Source organism: Panthera onca, chromosome D4 (assembly GCF_046562875.1).
Source record: "Panthera onca isolate mPanOnc1 chromosome D4, mPanOnc1 haplotype 2, whole genome shotgun sequence".
In the NCBI taxonomy this organism is placed as follows: Eukaryota; Metazoa; Chordata; class Mammalia; order Carnivora; family Felidae; genus Panthera; species Panthera onca.
In genome coordinates, this window is record NC_138351.1 from 9942017 (window position 1) to 9968685 (window position 26669).

General features: G+C 41.3%; 1 protein-coding gene and 1 long non-coding RNA gene across 8 annotated transcripts in view; one reads left to right on the forward strand and one right to left on the reverse strand.

Annotated features, from left to right (window-relative positions):
- Window positions 1-1572: 1572 nt before the first annotated feature.
- Window positions 1573-26669, reverse strand: part of SMARCA2 (SWI/SNF related BAF chromatin remodeling complex subunit ATPase 2) — a 179900-nt gene continuing 154803 nt past the window's right edge. For all 7 annotated transcript variants that reach the window (XM_060610133.3, XM_060610139.3, XM_060610135.3 and 4 more), the window contains 5 exons: window positions 21035-21140; window positions 20447-20548; window positions 17387-17519; window positions 3656-3798; window positions 1573-2557 (listed from right to left, as the gene is read on the reverse strand). In XM_060610133.3, the coding sequence (XP_060466116.1) occupies window positions 2522-2557; window positions 3656-3798; window positions 17387-17519; window positions 20447-20548; window positions 21035-21140 (520 nt within the window). In that variant the 3' untranslated portion in view covers window positions 1573-2521. The remainder of the gene's footprint in view (window positions 2558-3655; window positions 3799-17386; window positions 17520-20446; window positions 20549-21034; window positions 21141-26669) is intronic.
- Window positions 5340-24939, forward strand: LOC132663665 (uncharacterized). The gene is made up of 3 exons (XR_009603193.3): window positions 5340-5966; window positions 23304-23362; window positions 24636-24939. It is a non-coding gene; the product is annotated as an uncharacterized LOC132663665 (long non-coding RNA).

The following is a 26669-nucleotide window of genomic DNA, read 5'->3' on the forward strand; positions in this document are numbered from 1 at the left end:
AAAATGCCTTCTTCACAAAGTTCCTATAATTAAATAAACCCATTAAGGGATCCAGTACATTTCTCTATAGTCTTAGCTTCCTTCCTGCATTCCTAGTAAACCACAGACCGTAGAAAGAACTAAGCCCACCTACGGGCTCAGCTACTTGAGCTAAACCGAATGGCGGTCACGATGAGGATAAAAAGTCAGCAGCACCCCAGTGTAGGATGGCTTACCTTTTGCTAATGCGTGCTCACTCTCCCTACCACCTTACCACTGTTCTGTGGACCATCTCTCCTGTCTGCTGGAGTCAGGGAGAACAACCCACCTAAGACTGGGGAATAAGAACGAGAGAACATTCTTCCACAACAGAAATTCTGAAGCATAAAGGCAGTGGTCTGGATGGCTTCAGAACAGCAATGCCTCCGAGGCTGAGAAGAGATTGCAATTTGTACATCAAGTATTGGAAACAGAAATGGTAGCAGTGAAATGAGACTCTTCTCTTTGAACTGAAACCAAACCATTCAGTAACAAAATCAAATACAGTTGATTCTTACATGGGAGTCTCCAATCCTTCTGTGGCCAGCAAACTCTAAACAAAGAGTAAAAGGAAACTCAACACACATTGTAACGATCAGACTCACTGGAAAGTCAGACATCAGAGTGGACACTTAGAGGGACAAATGGGTTTCTCAGGAGGATGCATTTTGTGACGGTCAGATTTCCTTCAGGATTCCAAGTAGGAGCCGTTGGTGATTCTTCACGTTCAGAAAGCAAGAATCGTGGCATTCTCCTTAGGCAGTTCTAATTCGTCGACCCATTAGAGAGGAGAGAAACCTTTTCCATGTCATAATGAGGTCCATAAGAGAAGAAGTTCTGGCATTCTTTGAAAACTTGTGCGAACAAATAAATGCAAGACAATTTGGGGACCGTTGGGGAAATGGGACTGAGATTACCCGTGAGATACTAGGAAGCTACTGCTCATTCCCTTGGGAATGGAAGTGGGATTGTGGGAGCCAGGAGATGGCTTGAATCGTTGGGAGATTTGTGCTGAAGTGCTTAGGGGTGAAGTGTCATGATGGCTGGGACTTATTTTCAAAGTGGTTTAATGAAAAAAAAAAAAGGAGAGGGACAAAATATTGACTGTTGTTGAATCTTAGCAGGAGAGTATATGGGTGCATGAAATTGGTCTTGTTCTCTTGAACACCTGTGAAATCTTTGAAAAATCAGGAGATGTTAATATATATGTATTACATACCATATTACACTATAAATCTGTATTACCATATAGATTATCTGGCTAGTAAACAGAATTTAAAGCACTAGAAAAGGGTGAGCAGGGGCTTAGTGTGGCTTGGTCCATGGCACCAGATGTCTCCTGTTGCTTGAGATTAAAGTCATGAAAGCAATGGGCTCTCCCTTGAGACAAACCTGGTTCATTCCAGGAGACCAGCTTTCTAGGTCTTTCCGCGCCCCCCCCCCCTGCACCCCCACAAGCCTTCCGGAGTAAGAGACTGCCCAGCCCTCTGCAGGAGACCTTCACTCAGGCACCACGGTTTCAATCCCCTAGAACTCAAAAAACAAGAGGCAGTGTTGGTGGAGCTAAATTGTCTCTTTATTAGGAAAGCACCAACACCACATTCTTGGAAATTACTGGAATTTTATTTGCCTCAGGCTTATGACTCGCAACCAAAGACATTGTGCAAAGAAAGCAAAGATTAAGTACACTTTAGGGAGAAGGAGACGATACACATCAGTAACATAGGAGATCGGGCTGACAAAGGAAGCCATCCAATACACTAGAGAGATTGCAATATTCAATAGCGTTTTCAACAAAACTTTGTTTCGAAATCAAGAGCAAAAAAAAAAAAATTCAGCAATGTTTACAGTAGACATAAATCGTATACAGTTCAAAAGCATTTTTTTTTCAGATCATAGAGCATAAAATGGAAAAATGTCTATGCAGGTGAAGTCTAATTACTGTACACTTATCACCTATTAAAGTTGCTTATATGTACCACAGTGTAAACAAACAAACAAAAAGAACAATACCGAACAAATAAAAACTCTGAAAATTGCCTGATGAAAAATAAAATAACCAGTGGCTTTTAATGGCTTCTCCTGGTTATCAGTGCTACAAAAAGACAAAAAAATCTTCTCATCTGGACAGGTGGTAAAACCAGGCACAATCAAACCGTTACCAAATGAGACCCACCCATAGAAATATACTATCCACCCACATATTTTCCATCAAAAGCTTTGTTTGTTTTAATCTTTGAATCTTTGAGGCCCATTTGGTCACAATATGTTACAAATATTTGTGTGTGTGTGTGTGTGTGTGTGTGTGTGTGTGTGTGTGTGTATGTGTGTGTTTTTACACCATGATATCATATGTTTGTCTGGCACTATCCTAAAGCTAGTTTATAGATGAAGATGCTATAGAAACAACCCAGGGCCCATAGGACAAATGAACTCACTGGGCAGAAATGAGAGAGGGGACGAAGGAACTCAGTTCTACCGAGGAAAAAAAGGCCCATACTCCTCACTCATCGTCAGTCCCACTTGCTTCTGACTGTTCCTAAAAATAAGACAAAATGAAGGAAATGACACCTAAGAAAAAGAAGCAATAAACCATCCCGAGGGCAAGGCAGAAAAGACACAACATTTTGGAAACAGTCAACCCAAGTCTCTTCGTTCTGTGTCAAGATGGTGAGACGCTTGTGAGGAATTCAAGCTAAAAAGGGGAGCCCCCGCTGGGAAATCCCAAAGCAATTCCCACCATCTGTCTTGCTTTCTTTCACTGTGGCATGAAAAGTTCAAGGCTGATAATTCTTATTTTTAACACTATGGGTTTAGAAAATTCACCAGAGGCAAAAGTACCGTACGTTGGATGTCTACTCAGGGGGACGTCTTTGAAAGAAAACACAGCATTTTAAATGTATTCGAAAAGCCTGGGCCAAGGGTGAAGGCTGGGTGTGGGGCTGGGGTAAGAATTCTCAAATGTTTTCATCAGACCCAAATGGTGGTGCCCTGCAGCACACGGACCAAAACGTTAAATTCTCTGTCCAGAAGAAGAAAAAAGAGGGGGGCGAGTGATAGCCTGAGGTCTTCTGGAAAGTGAATAAGTGGAGGGGATTTCCCAAGGCCGGTGGCGGAAGTTTCTGCCAGCAATGCCACTTGCCTCCAGAATTTGGGGACGGTGTTGTACTGTTTGAGTCTGAATTCAACTTCTGCTGTTTGCTACTATGACCTGGAGGTAAGCACATGGAACCTTGGCCCTGGTTTCTGGGCTATGTTGCAAGTAAGAGAAACGTTAATTATGGATCATATGGGAAGGTAATTCTTTCAGGGCCTAGCTCCATAAGTGCTCCTGAATTTTTCCACCATGAAAAACAACCTGCCATGGAGAAAACTGTGTTGGGAAGTGATGGGAAGATTAAGAAAGGAGGAAAGGAAACACGATTGACTAGTTTTTCATTTTTGAAGACAATGAAAAAGGCCCTAAACACAAAGCCCGCAATTCTCTGTCCTAGATCATGCAGCTTTAGTTCATATCCCTCAATAACAAAATCTCCCCAAGTCTTGGTGTTTCCATTTCTGGAAAATAAAGAGGGTTACGAAAAAGGGAAAGTGGGGAGAGGGCTTCTGGGCCTTAGTCAAAGCCTGGTCCACTTACGTTTTCCTCCTGCTCCTCATCGCTGTCGAAATCACTCACTACGGGCTTGGCTTTTCCTCGATTTGGCCTTTTCTTGCCTTTGCCTTTGTCCCGGCCTTTCTCGTCTTTTTTATTGAGCTTGATTTTCACCTTGACGGATTTTGCTGCAACAAAAATAAAACCACAGTGAGCCATCGCGGGAAGTCCTTCTGCAGGTAGTAAAAAAGGGTGCCAAGCTGCAGGTGACAAATCAGAAGGTCGTGGAGTATCCAGAACCCTCTCAATTCAGGCTTGTTCTCCATGGTCCTGTTAGCACCCCCTTCCACTCAGAGACTTTTCTTGGTTAGGAGGATAAATTAACATCATCGCCCTACGCAGGCAGCATGAGGAATGAGGTCTTACAGAAGGCTGGGTTCTTTGGCTGTTCTCTTAACTGGCCAGACAGGGATCTCCCTCAGCAGGATAAACAGAGCTGTCTTCCCTACTCCTGGGGGGTTTTTCAGGAAAAAGTACAAATAAGTGTAAGGCTTTTAAAAAAATTTTTTGAAGGCCCGTGTTACTATGGAGATCACTCTAATTGACTTAAAAAGAAAATTCACATAGTTGAATAATATTAACAGCACAGAAAGGTAGAAAATGCAAAGTTAAATGATTGTATGCTTCCTTTCCCACCATCTCTAGTAATTCCTTGTTGTTCTCTTTCTGTTGATTATTTCCAGAAAAAAACAGTTTACATTTTATAATTACATAAAGATGTCAAGCATGCGCACGCACACACACTTTGTTTTATGCATGCTCAAATGTGACAGCTTGCCTGTATTCTCATATATGTGGGACATTTCTACCCATTCATATACATATTGGTCTAAATCTAAGTATTTTTCATTTTTGAGAGAGAGAGGGAGACACAGAATCTGAAGCAGGCTCCAGGCTCCGAGCTATCATTACAGAGCCTGATGCAGGGCTGGAACTCAAAAACCTCAAGATCATGACCTGAGCTAAACTTGGACATTTAAAAACTGACTGAGCTACCCAGGCACACCACCCACCCTCTGCTGCCCACCTAATTCTTTCTAAAGCCTGTAAATGTTCTACTTCAAGGGTGCATGAAAAATTCTTTAACCCTTTAGTGGTGGGTGCTGAAGTTCCCAGGTTTGTGTTTTTTTTTTTTTTTTTTCAAATTTAGAATATTTGTTGACAGGTTTGGCAGAACTGAGGAGAGATATGGTGAACATGTATCCACATGGTAAATTTCTACCAGTATTTTGCTCAATGAACCTTCAAAAACTGGCATCCCTCTTCCCTTTCAAAGCTATTCTGAGGACAGGAATAAGAACACAAGGGAGGATTCAACGTGCAATAAATACCACAGAGGCAGGTGCGTATTCCAATGTACAAGGAAGATCCGTCCCATGGCACTGGGCCAGGACAGATGTCTGTGGAATACCATGTTTAGGATTCGATGATGAAGTCACTAAGGATGTGTAGCCCTCATTCAAACCGGTTACACTGGAATATCATGTTTACTGGGTCTCAAGGCACATGGAAATGGAGATTGTCATGGAGGGAATTACAGTTCTAGAAGGAAGCTTAGAGATGAGAGTTTTTCTTTTTAAAGTTTATTTAAAGAGTCGGACACTTAACTGACTGAACCATGATGAGAATTTTTCAGACTTCCTTTGTGAAGAGGAGGGACCCACCAAAACATTGACACAAATGAAATCTTCCATGAGAGCACAGGGTATCCACAAAGAGGAGACTGGAGCTGTTCCGAACTGTAGTTCCCAAGTATGTTCTCCACCCAACCCGAATGCAGCAAAGGTGGGCAAATGCGAGTACACAAAATAGTATTCTAGTCAAGGCTTCCCTTCCTTGTGCCCAAATGTCTGCTGCATCATGAGCTATCAGGTACGGCCCTGTTATTGTGTGTGGAGTAATTTAGGAAAAGGGGAAAAGCTGGGGTGCAAAGGCTGACCTATTAATAGAAATGCATAAGGATGTGAAGCAAGGCCTCTAAAAACCCTCTAAAAAATTTGTAAAATTTTAATGTTTATTTTTGAGAGAGAGAGAGGCAGACGTAGAATCCAAAGCAGGCTCCAAGCTGTCAGCACAGAGCCCAATGTGGGGCTCGAACCCACGAACCCCGAGATCATGACCTGAGCCGAAGTCGGATGCTTCGCCGACTGAGGCACTTGGGCGTGCCACCTCTAAAAATGTGCTAAACGAAAAGAAGACATGAAATATCTTTATCTACACAGGTGGAGCATTTCCTGACATTTGCAGTACAGAAAATCCACGCGAGGTGTGAAAGGGCAGAAGGCTGGCAGTAAAGGTAAGAAAGTACTTCTTTAAGAAGATAATTTAAATACACCTCGGAGTGGGAGATACTCGAAAGCTACCTGATTTTGTGTGTCAGTGAACATGTTACTTCCAAAAAGCCGTCATGCAAAACTCGACTAAAAGATGGGACTTATCAGGTAGGCACTACAAACAGCATCCTATGGCTTTATGATCCCACCATTATGTACCCATGAAAACTGTCCTTTATCAGGCAGAATAACAGCCCCTTGGAGATGTCCCTGTCCTAATCCCCAAAATGTTACATTACTTGGCAAAAGGGATTATTGTTGCTAATCAGCTGCCCTTCAGAAGGGGAGATAAGCCTGGATTAACCAGGGGAGCCCTGAGTCCTTAACAGAAGAAGAGGAAGTCCCGAACTTACCTGCTGAGGACACATTGATTCTACAACTATATACAGAACAATTTCCGCAGGAGGAAAAAAAAAAAACAAAACACCGACCCCAAACTAGCTAAGTGACTTCTACACATTAGGCAAATGAGGAAAAAACATCACATCAAGAGGAGAGGCTGAAGCACATTCTCACCATAAACCCCACCCCTGGGGTGGTGCTTCCAGTTCAGGAGGTTAATGCAAAACCTGGAGATGCTCCCTGAGGAGTGAAGGGTTTGAGTCCCACATCGGGCACCCCAAGTTTTAAGACCTGCAGCCCAGAGAGGAGTCCCTAAAACATCTAACTTGGAAAACTAACGAGTCTCACATCCAAGAACCCCCACAAGGCTCTAGTGAGCTGCAAAATGGGGTGTCTTGGCCCAGGACCCAGTACAGAGGCAGTGATTGAGAGGCACCCAGACTTTAAGTGAAAAAGGCTTACTTGTTTTATTAAAAGCTCAGCCTGAGCAGCAGGCGCCTCATCTGACGCACTTCTATAAAGGCCTGTTGGGGTGCTCCCTGGGGTGGAGGCATCATGCACTTTCCCTCTACCTCCCCAGTGTATCTCCTGGACAGGAGCTGGTACCCTCCTCTGGTGCCCAATGTTGGCAGCTACCCCCCCAGGGCAAAGCAAAAGGCAAGAGTCCAAGAACCCCAATCTTTTAGTGAAAGAGACCCATTAACTTGGTTTCACACATGCGGTGTGAGGGGAAAAATCTTCTAATGAAACATACGTCTATCTAAAGACAGGCAGGAATCCTTTTGCAAGACCTAGCAGGGCAGGCCTTACCTTTGAGCTCTTCCTCTGCCACACTCTAGAGAGAGTCAGGAGATCCCAAAGGGCCATTTCTACATGTAGGGCCATGGTTTTTATGTCTGCCAGCCCCGGGACATCTGGCTCCCGTGGCCTGCAGCTTATGCTTATGACCCAGCAGCACTGTAGATGTTGGCTCACTTTAAAAGTATCTAAGCAGCCTGAACTGCCATGCTCACGGAGATCCTCCCCTTTCAGACCATGACTGGTTCTTGGCCCAACCTTAACCACTGGGAGCTGCTGAAAATAAAACAGGCTGCTTAGAGTATCACAAAGGTGTGAGAGACCACCAAGAGGTAGAGCAGGGTTCAGTAAGTTTCGTCTTCAACAAGCGGTTAAGCTTTTAAGACCGAGAGAAGCCATGGTTTAACGAGTGCATCAAAACCAACACAGACTCCAGGGAGGTGAAGAGACAGAGGTATAATGTTCTCAATGAAAGACGAAGGTACACATTTAGGTATATCACTTAGCTCTATTTTCTTAGGGGCTTTTTCTGGTTAGGAGTTTAAAATAATGGCCATAAAAGTGCTCACAGAACTGGGTAGGAGAATGGATTAACACAGGACTTCCACAAGGAGACAGAAAATAGAAACAAGTACCCAGTAACAATCAGAGCTGGGCCGCCCAGGTGGCTCAGTCGGTTCAGCATCCAACTCTTCATTTCAGCTCAGGTCATGATCTCATGGTCATGATGTCAGATCAGGTCATGATCTCATGATCTCATGGATCTCGTGAGATCAAGCCCTGAGCTGGGCTCCATCCTGGGCACGGAGCCTGCTTAACCTTCTCTCTCCTTCTGCCCCTCCCCTGCTCACTCTCTCTAAATAAACAAAGTCCCAGAGCTTAAGAATGCAGTAGCTGAGCTGAAAACTTCATGAGGAGAGATCCACAGAAGACAGAATAAAACAGAACTGGACCAGCTGGACAAGTACAAGGGAAACCCCAGAAGACGATCAGATTTTTCAGCAGAAACTTTCTATGCCAGAAGGGAGTAACAGATGTATGCAAAGTGCTCAAAGAAAAAAAAAAAAAAAAAAAAAAAAAGGCCAACCAAGAACATTCTACCTGGCAAATTTATCATTCAGAACTGGAGAGAAAAATGTTTTGCAGACAAGCAAAAGCTAAAGTTCATCAACCTCAAGAAGTATAAGAGGGACTTTTCAAGCTAAAAACAAAGGGTGCAAGTTAGGAGCAACTCCTATGAAAAAAATAGTAGTGAACGGATCACTTGTAAAGTTAATATGAAGGTTGAAGACAAAAGTAGTAAAAATAACTATAACTACAATAATAAAGAGATGTAGCATGTGACTTTAAAAACCTAAAACGTGGAGGGGGTGGGGACAATAAAACTGTAGAGCTTTAGAATATGTTAAAACCTAAGTTTTTATCAACTTAAAGTGGACTGAATAAATATAAACTGTTGTATGTAAGCCTCCTGGTAACACAAAGCTAAAACCTCCAGTAAATACACAAAAAATAAAGAAGTCTAAGGATACCACTAACCCCAGTCATGCAACCACAGAGGAAGGAGCAAAAGAAGAAAGGAACCATAAAAATTCCAGCAAGCAATGAACAAAATGGCAGTGAGCACACAGCTATTATTAATTGTTTAAAATACAAGTGGGCTAAATATGCCAGTCCAAATAGGCTGAATGAGTGGATATGAAAAAGCAAGACCTGCCTAGAAGATACTCACTTGACATCTGAAGACACACAGACTGAAAGGGAAGTGAATGGAAAATAAATATATTCCACACAAATCGAAACCTGTAGCAACAAAAGTTATATCAGACAAAACAGACTTTAAAACAAAGACTGTACTAAGGGAAAAGGAGAGGCTTTACATCATGATAAAAAAGGTCAATCCAAGAAGCAGATATAATATTGATAAATATATATGTACCCAACATAGGAACACCTAAGGACATGAAGCAAATATTAAAGGATATAAAGAAAGAAAATGTCAGCAATATAATGAAAGTAGAGGAGTGTATCATCTCGCTTAAATCAGTTGATGGATTGAAATGACACGAGATCAGATGGAATTCATACATGTAGAGAGAACATTCCAACCAAACACTGCAGAAGATACATTCTTCCCAAAGGCACATACAACATTACCCAGTACTGATAACATGGTGGGCCACAGAACAATTGTCAATACACGTAAGAAGAATGAAATCGTGTAAAGCTTTTTTTTTTTTTTTTTACTACAGTATGAAACTGGAAATCACTCACAAGAAGGAAATTGGAAAAAAAAAATACACGGATACCACACAACATCCTACTCAACAACCAATGGGTCAACAAAGAAATCAAAAAGTAAGTGAAAGTCTCTTGCACGAATGAAAATGGAAACAGTAGTCCTAAGTCTGTGTATGCAACAAAACCAGGGAAGTTCATAGCAATACAAGCCTACCTCAAGAAACAAAAATCCCAAATAAACTATTGATTTTACATCTATAAGAACTAGAAAAAGAAAGCCCAAAGTTAATGGAAGAAAGGAAATAATACGGATCAGAGAGGAAATAAATGAAATTGAGACTAAAAAAAACAATAGAAAACATCAATGAACTAGAAGTTTGAAATGGTAACTAAAATTAATAAACCTCTAGCCAAGACTCATTAAGAGAAAAAGAGGGCTTAAAATCAGAAACACAAAGCATAATTAGTGACTACCATGAACAATTATATGCCAACAAATTGGAAAATAGAAAAACAGATCAATTTCTAGAAACTACCTTCTAAGAAGCCTCAGTTATAAAGAAACAAAAAAATCTGAATACAGCAAATACAATAAAATTGAATCAGTAATTTAAAAAACCGTAAAACAGGGGCGCCTGGGTGGCTCAGTCAGTTAAGCAGCCGACTTCGGCTCAGGTCATGATCTCGCAGTCCGTGAGTTCAAGCCCCGCGTCGGGCTCTGTGCTGACAGCTCAGAGCCTGGAGCCTGTTTCAGATTCTGTGTCTCCCTCTCTCTGACCCTGACTCTCCCCTGTTCATGCTCTGTCTCTCTCTGTCTCAAAAATAAATAAACGTTAAAAAAAAATTTAAAAAAACCATAAAACAAAATCTAGAACCAGAAAGCTTCACAGGTGAATTCTACCAAACAATTAACAGTTATAACCTATCCTTTCTCCACTTATTCCAGCAATTGAAGAAGGAATGCTTTCAAACTCATTTTACAAGGCCAGCATTAATTACCCTGATACCAAAAGGTCAATATACATGAAGGACACCGATGCAAAAATTCTCAGCAAAATACTAGCAAACTGAATTCAACAATGCATGAAAAGATCACATGCCACAATCAGGTAGGATCTACTCGAGGGAGGCAGGAGGCTTCAAATCCACAAAACAATGTAATATGCCCTATTAACAAAATGAAGGATAAAAATTCCATCTCAATAAGATGCCAAAAACACACCTGACAAAATTCAACAGCCAGTTCTGGTAAAGATTCTTGACAAAGTAAGTATAGAGGGAACATAGCTCAACATAAAAGACACCATATACAAAAAACCCGCAGCTAACAACATACTCAGTGGTGAAACACTGAGAGCTCTTCCCCTAAGAGGAGGAAAAAGACTACGATGCCTACTCTTGCCACTTTTATTCAACGTAGTAGTGGAAGTCCTGGCCAGAGCAGGTATTGAAGAAATAGAAGGTGTCCAAGTTGGAAAGGAAAAAGTAAAACTGTCACTACGGACAGAGGACACGATACTAAATCCAGAAAAGCCTAAACACTCCACCAAAACACTATTAGAATGTGTGGAATTTTACGAAACAAAATGGATGAACGTATGGGAAAGGAAAAAAGAGAGGGAAGCAAACCATAATATACAGAACAAACGGAGGGTTGATGGAGGGACGTGGGTGGGGGGTGGGCTAAATGGGTGACAGGTGTTAAGAAGGACACTGATTATGATGAGCACTGTGTGTTCTATGTGACTGATGAATCACTAAATTCTACTCCTGAAACCAATATTACACTACACACTAACTAGAATTTAAATAAAAGTTCGAAAAAAACAAAACCCTGCTACTGGAACAAAAAAAATGAATTTCGCAATGTAGTAGGATACAAAATGAACATACAGAAATCATTTGTGTTTCTATATACTAATAGCTATCAGAGAAATTTGGGAAACAACGCTCCCTCCAACTGCATCAAAAAAATGAAATACCTAGGGGTGAATTTAACCAAAGAGATGAAAGATTTGTACTCTGCAAATTGTAAGATGGTGATGACTAAACTAAAGATGTCACAAATAATGGAAAGATAGATCAAGCTCAGTCAGTTAAATGTCCAACTCTGGCTCAGGTCACGATCTCACGGTTTGTGGGTTTGAGCCCCACACCTGGTTCTGTGCTGACAGCTCGGAGCCTGCTTCGGATTCTGTGTCTCCCTCTCTGTCTCCCCCTGCCTCTCTCAAAAATAATGAACTTAAGAAGACTGAAATATCAAAGCATCTTTTCTGACCACAGTGGTGTGAAAAGAGAAATCAATTATTCACATGTGGAGCTTAAACAATGGTAGTGAACAGCCCATGGGTCAACAAAGAACTCAAAGGAGAAATTAAAAAATAACTTGAGACAAATGAAAATAAAAACACAGCATACCAAAACTCCTGCAGCAGAAGCAGTTCTTAGAGGGACGTTCATGACAATGAATGAAGCATCAAGAAAGAAGAAAAATCTCAACCTACTTTTACAGCTCAAGCAACTAGAAAAAGAACAAACAATTCCAAAGTTAGTAGAAAGGAGATAATAAAGATCAGAGCAGAAATAAATAGAGGGTAAAAAGGCAATAGAAAATAACATTGAAACAAAAGCTGGTTCCTTGTAAATAAACAAAATGGACAAATCTTTAGCCACACTCACTAAGAAAAAAAGAGGTGTCAGAATCAATCAAAGACAAGTTACAGCTGATACCACTGAAATACAAAGGATCACAAGAGACCATTGTGAACAATTATATGCCAACAAATTTGGCAACCTAGAAGAAATGGATAAATTCCTAGAAATATAAAACCTATCAAGACCAAATCATAAAAAGATAAGACAATATGAACAGATCTATTATTAGTAAGGAGATCAAATCAGTAATCACACACGTCACAACTAATAGAAGTCTGGGTCCAGACAGCTTCACTGGTGAATTCTACCAAACATTCAAAGAAGAATGAATACCAATCCTCTCAAACTCTTCCAAAACAAAGAAGAAGAAACACTTCCAAACTCATTTTCTGAGTCCATTACCCGGATACCAAAACCAGACCAGGATGCCATAAGGAAAGAATTTTATAGGCCACGATCTGTGATGAATATATATGCAAAAATCCTCAACAAAATATTAGCAGTACAAGTTCAACAATACGTTAAAAGGATTCTACCCCACACTCAAGAGGCATTTATTCTGGGCATGTAATGATAGTTCAAATCACAAATCAATAAACATGATATACCACCTTAACAAAACAAAGGATAAAAGTCACGATCATCTCAATAGATGTAGAAAAAGCATCTGAAAAAATGCAACATCCACTTATGACAGAAACTCTTGACAAAGTGCATATCGAAGGAACAAACGTCAACATAATAAAGGCTATATATAAGCCCACAGCTCATACACTCAATGGAGAAAAGCTGGAAGCTTTTCCTGTAAGATCAGAAACAAAAACAAGGACGCCCACTCTTGCCACTTTTATTCAACACAGTACCCGAAGTCCTATCCAGAGCAGTTAGGCAAGAAAAAGAAAAGGCACCCAAGTTGGAAAGAAAGAATTGAAACTATCACTAACTGCAGAAGATAATGTATATAGAAAACGCCAAAGACTTCAAATATGTTAGAGCTAATCAAAGAATTAAATGGAAGGATACAAAATCAATATACCAAAATCTTTTGTATTTCTAAACACTAGTGATGAGCTTTCAGAAAGAAATTAAAACTATTCCATTTACAGTTGCCTTGGGGAAAAAAAAAAGTTCCTAGGAACAAATTTAACCGAGGAGGTGAAAGACACGTAAACTGAAAACTATCCAATATTAATGAAACAAGTGGAAACATATTTGTGCTATCAACTGGAATAACACTGTTAAGATGCCCATACTACCCAAAGCAACCTGTAGATTCAGTGCGATGTATAAAATTCCAATGGCATTTTTCACAGAAATAGAACAAACATCCCCCTAAAATTTGTGTGATGCCTCAAACAATCCAGAGTAGCCCAAGCAATCTTGAGAAAACAAACAAAGCTGGAGGTATCACACTCTTTGATTTCAAACTATATTACAGAGCTACAGCAATCAAAACAGTATGGTATTGGCATTAAAAACAGACATATAGATCAATGGAACAGCATAGAGAGCCCAGAAGTGAAGCACACACATGGTCACTTTACAACAAAGGAGCCAATAAGGTACAACAGTGAAGGGCCAGTCTCTTCAGTAACGGTGTTGGGAAAACCAGACAGCCACATGCAGAAAAATGAAACGGGATCACTATCTCACACCATACAAATATCACATAACAAGAATTATCTCAATGAAGGTAAAAGACTTGAAAGCATAAGACCTGAAACCACCAAACTCCTGGAAGAAAACATAGGCAGGAAGCTCCTTGACATTTGTCTTGACTTTATGGTGTTAGGTCCGAGAACTCATTGCCAACAAAAGCAAAAATAAACACGTGTGGCTACATCAGATGAAAAAGCTTCTGCACAGCAAAAGAAACTATCCGCAAAATGAAAAAGGGGCCTAGTGAATGGGAGAAAGTGTGTGCAAATCTTATCCCTTCAGGAGTTCATATTCAGAATATGAAAGATCTTCTACAACTCAATAGCAAAACAATCCAATTAAAAAAATGGGTAAATAATTTGAACAGACATTTTCTCAAAGACATATACAGATGGCCAAGAAGTACATGAAGAGGTGCTCAATATCACTCATCACCAAGGAAATGTGGATCAAAACCGCAAAGACCTATCACCTCACACCTCTTAAAAGGGCTGCTATCCCAAAGACCAGAAGTAAAAAGCGTTGGCGAGGATGCAGAGAAAAGGGGACCCTCGTACCCTGATGGTAAGAATGTAAATTTGTGTAGTCACTATGGAAAACTGTATAGGGGTTCCTCACAAACTAAAAACAGACCTTATTATTTGGCAATCCCACCTGTGGAGTTTACATGAAGAAAATGACACTAAATCGAAAAGATGTGTGAACCCCCATGTTCACTGTGGCATGACTCATAGTCAGGATTTGAAATAACCTAAGTGTCCACTGATGGGTGAATAAAGGAAATGTGTGTGTGTGTGTGTGTGTGTGTGTGTGTGTGTGTGTGTGTGTAGCGAACTATTATTCAGCCATAAAAATTTTTCCATTTGTCACAACATGGATGGACCCCGAGGGCATTATACTAAGTAAAATAAGGAAGATAAATGCTCTATGATCTTACTTAAATGTAAATTCCTAAAAAGAAAACCAAAACACTCCCCGAGGCTGGTTGCCAGAGGTAGGGGCTGGAGGGTGACTGAAAGGGGTTGAAAGGTACAACTTCCAGGTTTGAAACAAGTTAAGTCAGGAGTATAGAATGGTGACTGTAATTGATAATACTATGTATGTGACATTTGCTAAGAATGTAGATCTTGTATGTTCTCAGCGAAAGGAAACATTTGTAACTATTTGTGGTGATGGATCTATTTTTTTTTTTTAAGTTTTTAAAATTTGAGAGACAGAGAAAGCAAGTCGGGGAGGGGCAGAGAGGAAGGGAGACAGAGAATCCCAAGCAGAGTCCGTGCTGTCAGCTCAGAGCCCGGTGCAGGGCTCGAACCCATGAACAGGGAGATCATGACCTGAGCTGAAACCAAGAGCTGGAAGCTTAACTGACTGAGCCACCCAGGCGCCCCTGTGGTGATGGATATTAACCAGACTTAGTGTGGTGATCGTTTTACAATATATACAAATATGGAATCCTTACATTGTACACTTGAAACTAACATGTCATTATATCTCAGTTAAAAAAAAAAGTACAAGAAGAGGCAGAAAAGAGGTCAAAAAGACACAGCATGAGAAGGATGCACATGAAATGGGTTCTGGCCTCCAGTGAGGAACGCAGCCCATGAACACCCTGATTTTGGTCCAGAGAGACTCACAGCACACTGTGACCTCTAGAATTGTGAGGTCCTAATTACGCGTTGCGTTAAGCCACTCCATTTTGGTGATTTGTAAAAGCAGCCATAGAAAGATAATACATCAAGTCTCCAGAGAGCTCTGAGAACCTCAACGGATGAGGCTAAGAGGGCAGATATTTGAAAACAGATTAGAAATGTGGCTCTAAAATCGGGAAAGATCTAGCTCAGGTAAGTTACGTAGACCTACATCATCAAACACTGGGATCTCAGAACTGGGGAATAACCACATGCAATTGAAAAATGTAAAATGAGTAGGAGGCAGAATCACTGAAGAGAATGTCATGGAGAAGGGATGTGGGGACACAGGGGTGTGGGGACACAACGCTGGCAAAGATAGGTGCCCCATTCTGTGGGGCAATAGGCATGAATCAGAGGTTTGAAGAATGTTTGCAGTGATTTTTGGGTTAAAACGTTCACGACGGTGTTATTTAGAAGTGATATCGATATATTTTGTTCGCCTCATTAATGAATGTTAATAGATATTGCTGTTATTAAGACACTCACTGCTACTGGGAAATGTTCATAATACAGAAAAATTATGCTACAAAACAGTGTGCTGTGCTTTTCTAAAGAAAATATATGTAGAAAAAAAACTGAAAGGCCCATTCTCCAAATGTTAAATGTATATGGGGTAGCGGTATTACACATTTTCCTTTCTTAAAAAAATATTTTCCAAGTTGTCTGTACTGAGTTTGTAATGAAGAATAAATCTAAAAAAAAAAAAAAAAAAACTTCTGAAGTATACCTGTACTGTTCTACACAGAAGACCGTATATGGCAGAGATTAATTACTTGGAGAGGAGGAGGTAGGGGTGAGAACATACTTAGGTAATCAATTTAGACTTCTGAAGGCACCTGGGAGGAAGCTTCCACAAAAGAGGTATTTGCCTTGGGTGCAAAATTTCTGAATGGATAAAGAAGATGTGATACACACACACAGGAATATTACTCAGCCATAAAAAATAAATGTCATTTGCTATGACATGGATGGAGCTAGAGAGTATTAGGCTAAATTAAGTCAGAGAAAGACAAATACCATATGATGTCATTCATATGCGGAATTTAAGAAACAAACAAACACAAAAATAAAGGAAAAAGACAAACCAAGAAACAGACTCTTAACTACAGAGAACAAACTGATCCCCCAGAGGGGATGTGGTGGGGGGGGGGGCAGCAGATAGGGAAATAGATGATGGGGATTAAAGCACACACTTATCATGAAGAGGACTGAAAAAGGTAGAGAATTATTGAATCCCTGTATTGTATACCCGAAACTCACAGAACACTGTATGTTAACTTTTCTGGAGTTAAATTTCAAAACTTAAAAAAATTTCCAAAGGCACTGTAAGTAATTGAGATAAACATACTAATGCAGTGTTTGAAATACTTGAGGCTAATGCCAAAAAAATCCATGATGAACAAAATATCAAAATTTTAAAGGCAGATCAGTACTGGATCCATGACGGATAAAATGGACCCCATTTCCAACTCACTTTGACAATTATTTTCTAAGACAAGGATTCTCACAGTGTGTTCCTGAGCCCCCACAGCATCAGGATTTCCCAGGAAAGTGTCAGAAATGTTCTCTCTTGAGCCCAACACACAGGTTACAGAATCAGAAACTCGAGGGGGAGTGGGGATGCCTAGAAATCAATGCTCCATCAGTCCTTCCGGGCTAGGGAGCCTCTGTGTTCCATAACAGACAGGTGTCATTAACAGCTATGTTGGTAGAAAATGTGCATTACACTAATTTTCCAAGACAACATTCAGCGAGTGTTTGCTACGAGCCCGGCTATATAGGCTCTCTGCATGCATTGGGATGTTTCTCATACCTCGGTTTTGTAGGGAAGAACACTGACCTTGATCAGGGTTAAGTACACTGCCTGAGGTTGCCCAGCAAGGACACAAGAGACCACAGAATGGCGGACTCGAACATCTGTTTTGTTAGCATCTGTGGAAATGTCTCTGCAGGTGGCAAGAGGCACAAAAATGGAAGAAACACATGCCTGGGCTTACCCTCTGACTCGGACTCCTCTTCGTCTTCCTCCTCCTCCTCCTCGTTGCTGTCGTCCTCACTCTCTTCCTCTTTGGCAATTTTCTGCCGAGCGCTCTTAAACACAGACTGTAAGACGATCGAGTCTTCATAGATCTAAAGGGTCACAGGGGCACCGGTTACAAACACAAGCTGAGGACTCAGTATCACAGCCACAGTCTCTTCGTCAAGGCACACACCCGCTTTGCTGTACGTGAATCCTATTAGAAACATCAGTGTTAGCTTTTATGCCTGTGGGAAACCCAACAGGAAAACGCTGAACTCTACTATAGACACACATATTCTTACGGAAAAAGAGTCCACTTGTGGTTGAAATTGTGTGCGTACGTGTGCATACATACTTAGGGAAGGGTAGACTTGCGTAAGATATCCTCACAACTGTGGCAACACAGAACACTTACAAAACTTCCATTTGTTCCTTGAAGTGTTTTGTCGAATGCTGTGGTAACACAACCTTGTCTAGAATGCAGATCCCCTAACAAAATGGAGGAAGTTGTTCTTTATTATTGGCTTATCAGTACTGGCCATGACTATTCCAATCAATACCTCACTTTCAGTGTATGCACAGACCTGAGCACAGCCCTGTGCGGTAGTTGCTGAGATCTGAAGTTCAAACATGGTCCTTTTACTCCAAAAATGAAAAATTCAAGTACCATACGATCCAGCAAGCCCACCTCTGGGTATATGTCCAGAAGAATTGAGAGCAAAGTCTTAAAGAGAGATTTGTACTCACATGTTTACAGCACCTTTATTCGTAACCGCCAGGAGGTGGAAACAAGTCAGGTGTCCATCAGTGGATTGACGGACAAATAAAATGCAGTACAGAAGGAAAATGGGGTATTATTCAGCATTAAGACGGAAGGAAATCCTTTCATATGCTAAAACCTGGATGAGCCTTGAGAACATAGCCCTGAGTGAAATAAGCCAGTCTGAAAAGGACAAATACCGTCCGATTCACTTATATGACACATCTCAAGTAGTCAAATTTGTAGCAACACAAAGTGGAACAGAGGTTCCCAGGGACAGGGGAGCAGTCAATAGGGTGGTGTTTCATGGGTAGGGGGTTTCGGCTTCACCAAAGAGTTCTGGAAATCTGTTGCACAACAATGAGAACATCCTTAACACTACTGAACTGCACACTTAAAAATGGTGGAAATGATACATTTTAGGTGTTTTACCAAATTAAAAAAAAATACGGAAGCCAATGGCCTTGGACTCTAGATCTAGAACATAATCCTTTTTTGTGAGAAGCCAAACACTCATTAAGGTGACTGGGAGAGCCACAGTGAGCCCCAGAGGTAGTACAAGGGAAGAAATGATGGGGAGAGGCTCTGAGGTGGGGCCACTGGGGTAGAATTTGCCAGAAATCAGAGTGCAGCTAGATATGCACAGGTGAGGAGGATTCCATCAGGGCTGAGAAGGGAGGGGGCTATTTAGGGAAAGATAGCAAGTGAGAAAGATGGGGAGGCAAGAATATGATACACGTGGGATTGCACCAAGCAAGGTCAATTTCCTAGTGGTGACGGTGGACTGCTTATGCAAGATGTTGCGGTCTTGTGACCACATAAAGGGCACACGGGCTCTCTCTCCCTGTCCTATTTCTTACGGCAGCACGTGCATCCGGGTGTGTGTTCATGGGGCAGGTGTGACTGGACCACGAACTAACTGCTTAGCCTGAAAAGCAGCAGAGACAGAGGCTATAGTGTGAGGGTAGGGTACGACTTTGGAAAGCAGCCTATGGAGATTCAATTCCTTCTAGAATCTAATAGCACATGGTGGGAAGTAGATGGGCAGGAAAAGGAGCTGGTGAGAGAGTGAGCCACATGTTTCCAGGATGGACGGAGAAGGAAGCCGGCCAAGAGACCACTTAGGACTTTAGTTCACGTGTGAGACAGGGCGGCTGTGGCACCAGAGGGGGACCAGAGGACCCCGAGGCACAGCACCACGCTGCCCAAGTCCAGTATGACGAACCCAAAGGTCCATCCAGCGACTGCAAGGGGTCATTCACAGGAAGACATCCTTGTCGACTCTTGCTTATTACCCTCTCTGCCCTGGTTTCCATGTGAGCTTTCTTTCAAGAGGGTCTGGATTGCAGAAGGCCTGCTTTCAAGAACTACTGCTGAGGTCGGCCATGACTTACCGCCGTTAACCTGGAAACGCACAGTCTTTTCCTAAAAGGCATAAAAGGCCCATGCGAGGGTCCTCTTGTTCTCCAGTTTCATGATTGGAATGGACATAAAAGATTTTAAAAACAAGATCAGGAGAGAAGCTCAAGGAACTGAATGGTGGCTTAACACTGTACCTGTTGGCAGGCACACTGACCTCTCCTCTCTTCATCATGATACAAGAGCATTAGCAGAAATACAGACGGGGGAAAAGGGGGTGCTTACAAAAGGGGAGCGGAATTGAGGTATAATTCCCGTGAGAGGATCTCCTCGCCAGTTATTTTAATCAGCTGAGTATCACTGACTCGTATACTTTAAGACTTGCTAACAGTAAGAAAGGGGACTTCTTCACTGCGGTTGGTTTGATAAGCATGTTCTGTAAGCAATTAAAGGCAATGGTTCTTTTTTCTACGTGTACCCTTTTTTGTTCATTTGCTTTAAATCAAAGTATTTTCATTTCCTGACGTACGGTTATGGTCAGAAAAATGAAGGTGAAGTATAATCAAGTGCACAGTCTCTACAAAAGCAGAAAACCATACCTCTAGCCTTGAAGCATTATGCTAAGTGATTTCCTTGAATTCCAACCCCAATTAGAAGCCAAGCCTTGAAGGGAAAGCATAAATAGGAGCTATAGCACAGCTATGATACAGAGGCTGGCCTTAATTTGAAAGAGCCAAAGCCTCAATTTATTTACATACTCGCGTACGATATAGGCTTTTATTTCTCATTTTTGATTCTGCACCCCCCCCGGGGGGGGGGAGTAGCAGTGGTTCAAATAGTAGAAAATGAAACAGATCACTTAAAAGCACATAAGCACATCGAAGGTGGAAAGTTTTTCAGGCAACCAAAGACACATACCTGAGATCCCTCCAAGTTGAACGTCTGAGCGTTGTGACAGAGAAGCATGACATCTTTCTCCAGGTCACCCAGGCTCCGGTACTTGTGATTACGAATCCTCTCCTAATGCAGGTTTTGGATAAAATTGAGGTTAATGACGAGGAAGGGGGAAAAAAATGCAAAAATCATTACTTGGTCCAAAAAAGCCTGATTTGCCTCCCTTGTCTTCATAACCACCCTGCCAGGGATGTGGGGCTACACAACTCTAGGGGGCGCTGTTCACAGAGGCCACCCTCCCACAGGGATTCCTTCTTGCAAGGGGGAAGGAGCCGCCCAGATTGGGGGGAGGAGTCTGAAACTTCTGAAATAAAATGCAACGGAATACACTATGGGCTCGTGACATGATGAAGTCATCTACATGTCAAGGCCCAAGGATATATCCCAACTGTTCTAGGGACGAGCCCTAGATGGAGGAGTTGGGGCCTGGGGGGAGGGGGGGGTGGGGGTCCATGGTGGTCAGACAGGATGCCACTGCCAACCCCTGACTGTAATCATTTCAATGAATTTACCTTTTTCTTTTTTTATAAAGTTTGTAAACAAAATATCTACCTTTATTTTTTTGAAATCCACCGGCTTCCTAATTAATTCATAGTATTCTGGTAACTCTTTCCTTGAAGGTAACTGAATGAAGACTTCACTGAGCTGCCGCCCTGAACTGTAAGGTTGGGGGGAAACAAACAAAACCATATCCGGTCACGTACTACCAAGGAAAGCTTTTATTTCAGAAAATGTCAAAAAAAAAACAAAAACAAAAAAAAAACAAAAAACAACAAAAAAAAAAACTGCACCCCACGTATTATAGACAAGGGGCCCCTTAAATCCAGGAAAAATCCCACAACTAGAGATTAATGCTCCTTGTGCTAACTCCGAAATCACATTAAAATGCCATTAGATCCCCACTTCTGTCACACATGATATGCGAGGTCCACTGTGAGTTCCTCTTTCAGAGTGAACAGATCTCTGTTTTGATAGAAACATTTAAAAGTGTCCTATTCAACCAACCACTCCATTTTTTAATGAATAATAATTGAGTTGGCAAGAAAAAAAATTACAATGGCTTTATTTCCACACTCCTTTGTCTTCAAACTCCCTGTATATTCAGAAAATAGTATGTTAGAATATGACTCTGGAAACTCAAATGAAAAGCTTTTGTGTCACTTTCTTTTCTGTGTTATTCCTTTTACAGTGTTTTACATACTGTGAACCACGCATACCTTTATTATTATTTGCCAGAGGAACCCCTTCATCTTGCCTAACTGCACTTCTGTGCATATGGCCATTTGGTCAGAAAAGAACAAACATATTTAGCAAGCGCGGATACCTCGCGTTTCTGGGATTAGTGCAGGGCCCTCCCTCAAATTCATGGTAGCTTTATTTGAAAGCAAATTTAATAGCAACAAATGCTTACTAATTTACAACTTTGAAAAACGGTTTATAAGGCACTATAAGCTTTAACATCACTTAATACTGGAAGCAGACATGAGTGAAGGAACAAAGATATTCATAATTTAGGTTCAAGATTCTAATATCTGGCTTGGCCTATCCAGATCGATGGTAGCTTGTGAGGTATGGTATGGTCATTTTTCAACAAAATCTTGCTTCCCTTATGATGCAGTCTCTACTTCCTTTGTGAAGGCAGAAATACAAAAATAAATAAATAAATAAATAGACAGAAATCACTACCATGTAAATTTCAGAAGGGGATTCCAGGAGTGTGGGAGAATGCTGTGGCTAAGAATGAGTGACAATATGTTGTTTTAATCCATACTCCCAGTTGTATAATTAAAAAATATTCATAATGACAGTTATCATAAAAAAGGCATGCGCAGTAACTCAAAGGGTTGCTTAGCAACCAGTGGGGAAAATGCTGAAGTGCAAAGGGGCCTGCATAAATTAACCGAAAATCCGCTGTCAAAGGAATGGGCGAGTTTTTCTATCATACAGGGGGGGGGGGGGGGGTCTCTGTTTTATTTTTTAAAATATATACATGGGCCTCATGAATATGGAAATCAGGGGGCACACACCGGAGGTTGAAGAAGACTGCAGTTTAACAGGGAATTAGATTTTTAGGTTATCGTGGGAAGAGCCAAGGAGTTTCTCCCACCCCACAGCCGCCCTGACCCCCCTTTCCCCAGGCTGATAAATCTATTTGTACCTCCATAAATTATACCAGCAAAACATGACAAAAAGTAGTTTATTTATGGTCACCTTCAACATAGGGCCACAATTCCTGGTTTGTTCTTTTCCTCCCATTCTGAGATTTATACACACAAACGTTTTACCTGTTTGAAAAGAAGTATCTGAAAGGCAATTTATTAGCTATCAGTTTTTCTATTTCTATCCGTGTCTTCTCAACAAAGAGTCAGACCTCCTTGTAATCTCAGATTTAACACCTGACCCTCAATGACATCTTCACGATGTCATTTTCGACATTGCCAACAGATGGTGTCATTTTTCTATTGATGGATTACAAGGACATCTTTGCTTTGTACACCTGTGATGCACAGACCCTTGATTTCAGCGGGGCTCTTGGTGAAATAAGAAATAAGCTGTTTGCACCAAGAACGTGATAAAGGGCTTTCCAGCAGGGGCAAAATGGCCAAAACAATCTTGGTCTGATGTCTCTGTCTTTAGTCGGGTTGTGGGAATTCTAGACCCTGTCATGAGACAAGTCCAGAATTATCTGTGCTCCTAAAGGAGAGAGCTGAAAATTCTGAGACTCTGAAAAATCAGACAAATTTCTTCTGTTGATATGGTTTCAAAAGTTAACGCTCACTCAATATTCTGGTCCTATTTCCTTTTTTCCCCTCTGCCTAAGAACAAGGGAGCACTGGGGCAAATGGAAGATCTGGAAGCTACTGAAAAAGACCTCTAATGGTATGTTGGTTGGATCATCATACAAACATGTCAGTCCTCCTCAGCTCTGTATTGATGACCTGACTCTTCTATTCAGGACAGCATCTTTCCTGTGTGCCCATAAAGACCATGGTCAACCCGCCACGTGATTACTAATTCCCAGGCTCCATGCCTCCAATCTTACTTCAAGATCAAGAACCCATTTTCCATAAAAACTGAAGATACTCGCACTGCCAAGCTAACCCTTGGTGCCTCACTGCCCAGAACTTAATTCCCCTATGTATTTTTTTTTCTTTTTTCCGAAGAGGGTGGGAACATTGTACATTCAGTTAAAAGCCTTTCCCATTCCTGTTGGTACCAGGGGTTCTGATGGCCAGCTTGGGTGGGAATGTCAGGAAGACATCTGGCTTTGTGTGACCTAGAGAACACACGGACGTAGGAGAACCACATGTTGACGGATCACTACAGTAACTTATTTTTTCCTAAATTAAAGGTTAAAAAAAAAAAAAGTAAATGAAAAAGGAAGTGAGACAGCCTGATAAGAGTTTTGAATTCTTGGCATTTCTTTCTCAAACTTAAGCTGAGCAAAGGCTTTTTCAATACACCTTTTCAAATGCCTTTTTTTTTTTTTTTTTTCCAGTGCTGGAAAATTTTGTGTGTGTGTGTTTTTAAAGTACAGAACAATGGACTAATTGTACAATGGCTTGCAGAAGGTGTTCTGTTTCTGTTGAAATGCTTAACCTATCCCCCAAGGTATTTTCCATGATGTCATTTTATATAGTTTAAGGCCTAAGTATGAATCGCCGGCTGGAAGTGTGCAGCTTCCCCAAGACAAAGAGGATATAGCCGCCGCCCTCCCCCAAAAGAGGGATCCACTGAGGGTCCGCGATTTCAGATCTATTTCATACACTGATCTATCAAGGAACAGGAAACGTGAGGAGGCAGAGCGTGGGTGGCGGAGGGATATGGATACAAGGGGACGCTGGGCAAGCACAGCTCTCTCCAGAGGTGACCGGGCGGGGGGCCGCGTGAGCATGATGTGTGAGCCAGAAAGGCCCTGTGTGCCGCCATGTAAATGCTGGTGTGCAAACCCTGCATGTACTGCTGATACGTGTGCGCATTACACGTGGATACACAAGCATACGACGTTGGCTCCCGTGGCCGTGGGGCTTCACGTGGGAACCAGTGTCTCTCCCAACCCGTCCGCAAACCAGAGGGCACTGCTTTCCCGTCTGTACTACCGGGACCCTAAAATGGTGACTGCAAACATTAGGAACCTCTGGTTACATTTTAGGCGTAGCCTCCCTGGAAGAGTACAGAAGACTAACACTGCTAAGAAACCTACTGCTTTAAAACGCCGGCTGTTCTGCCTTCCCCACAAACCCAAACTAGGAAGATCAGGTATTGGGCAAGAGGTTTTTTGGTTTTGATTTTAGTTTGATTTTTTTTTTTTTTTTTTTTTTTTTGCTGTTTTATGATTTTCTTTTCTTCTGCCCAGGTTGATGTGTTAAGCATGGATTAATAGACACTTGTGAAAAAAAAAAAAAAAAGAATTTAGCTCATGTCGAAATGGCTACATTTTTGCCTTTGTTAACTAAATAAAACCTATCTTGCCCCCATTAATGAAGTGATGTCATGATTTAAAATACCCACTTGGAAGGATTTTACAAAAAAAAAAAAAAAAGTTACTATAGTCCTCAAGGATTCAAACACAGGAAATCTTTTGGGAAGAGAACTTTAAAACTGGGTCAACATTGGAGGGTAGTAGGTGAAAGCATGCTGTTGCTTTTCAGGGTCAGATTCCTGGGAGGTTTAAAACAAACCACTTAAAAATGCACCTGAAGGTGCATGGAGGGTAGTAGGTGAAAGCATGCTGTTGCTTTTCAGGGTCAGATTCCTGGGAGGTTTAAAACAAACCACTTAAAAATGCACCTGAAGGGGACAGCACCCTACTTTCCCAGGGAGCCCACCTGGGCCAGGCACAAAACAGGTATGACAATTACTTGTGCTCTGTGTTCACTACTGAGGTCTCTCACCTGAGTCTTACTGAGTACTGACTGAGAATTCCCAACAAGCTTGGAAATCTGAAGAATACAGGAGGTTATGGCAACACAGAATGTGAGGACGGTAGACTTGCTTTTGGCAATGGCGGTGGTAGCCGTTAAAAATCACCCCAAAGGGTAGCGTTAGGACCGTAGATATAGGATGTGCCTGAGTTACCAACAAAAATAAGGTTATATCAGGTTAATGCAAGGTAAATGACCGGCTGTTAGCAGCAGTCATAAAGGGCTCACGCAGCTCAGTAAAAACAGCAAGGCTTTATCAAGAAGCTTGAATGCTGGGGCACTTGAGAGGCTCAGTCTTGATTTCGGCTCAGGTCCTGATCCCAGGGCTGTGGGATCAAGCCCCCCATTAGGCTCCAAGACGAGTGTGGAGCCTGCTTAATATTCTCTCTCTCCCTCTGCCCTTTTCCCTGGCTCACACGTGTATGCACTCTCTTAAAAAAATAAAAATAAAAGAGTCTTAAATACAGTTACACCATGGTACATGGTTCTACTTTTGGTAATCTATCCTAGGTGAATAAAATAATATATATGTAATACATAAGTATGTACATATAATAGTTGCATAAATGATGTTCATCACAGCATTATTTAAAGCGACTAATGTAATGCATCCAAAATGTTTACTGGGGAAAGGACAACAGAATGTTAGGGAGTCTAAAATTACGAATTTTAAGATTATGCCTTAAAGAAGGGAAAATTCCTTGTTGTGACCTTCAATAAAAAAATAAATAAAAGAACAGAGGATATCAGACTGGAAATGCAGTACAATTGCAACTACATTTTTAAAAACTCATAAACTTAAGGACCAGAAGGAGATATGCCAGAGCATAAATAAATATTAACAACAATGTCCTCTGATTCCACAAAATTAGGATTTACATGCTAATGTATTTTGGAACCATATCATCATCCATAAATAAAGTAGGTTTCAAACACTTTTACTGGGTTACCTTCTTTCAAAACATGCTGTAAGTCAAAAATCTAATCTAATTTTTCCCAGAGAAATGGTATCTAAGAGGTATATGATCAGCTTTTATTTATAACACCATAAATAGCACATTTCACCAACTGGCACCATTTAATTCTACCTTATAAAGCCAAATAAAGAGAAAAGTAGAGCAGAATAACTCCATAAAAATTTTAATATATCACAACCATCAGAATCTACTACCTTATTAAGGTCCAATTTATTTCTTCAGGTTTCTCCCCCTGAACTTATCACTAACAAATCAAAGGTGCTCATCAGGACGTGGGATTCTGAG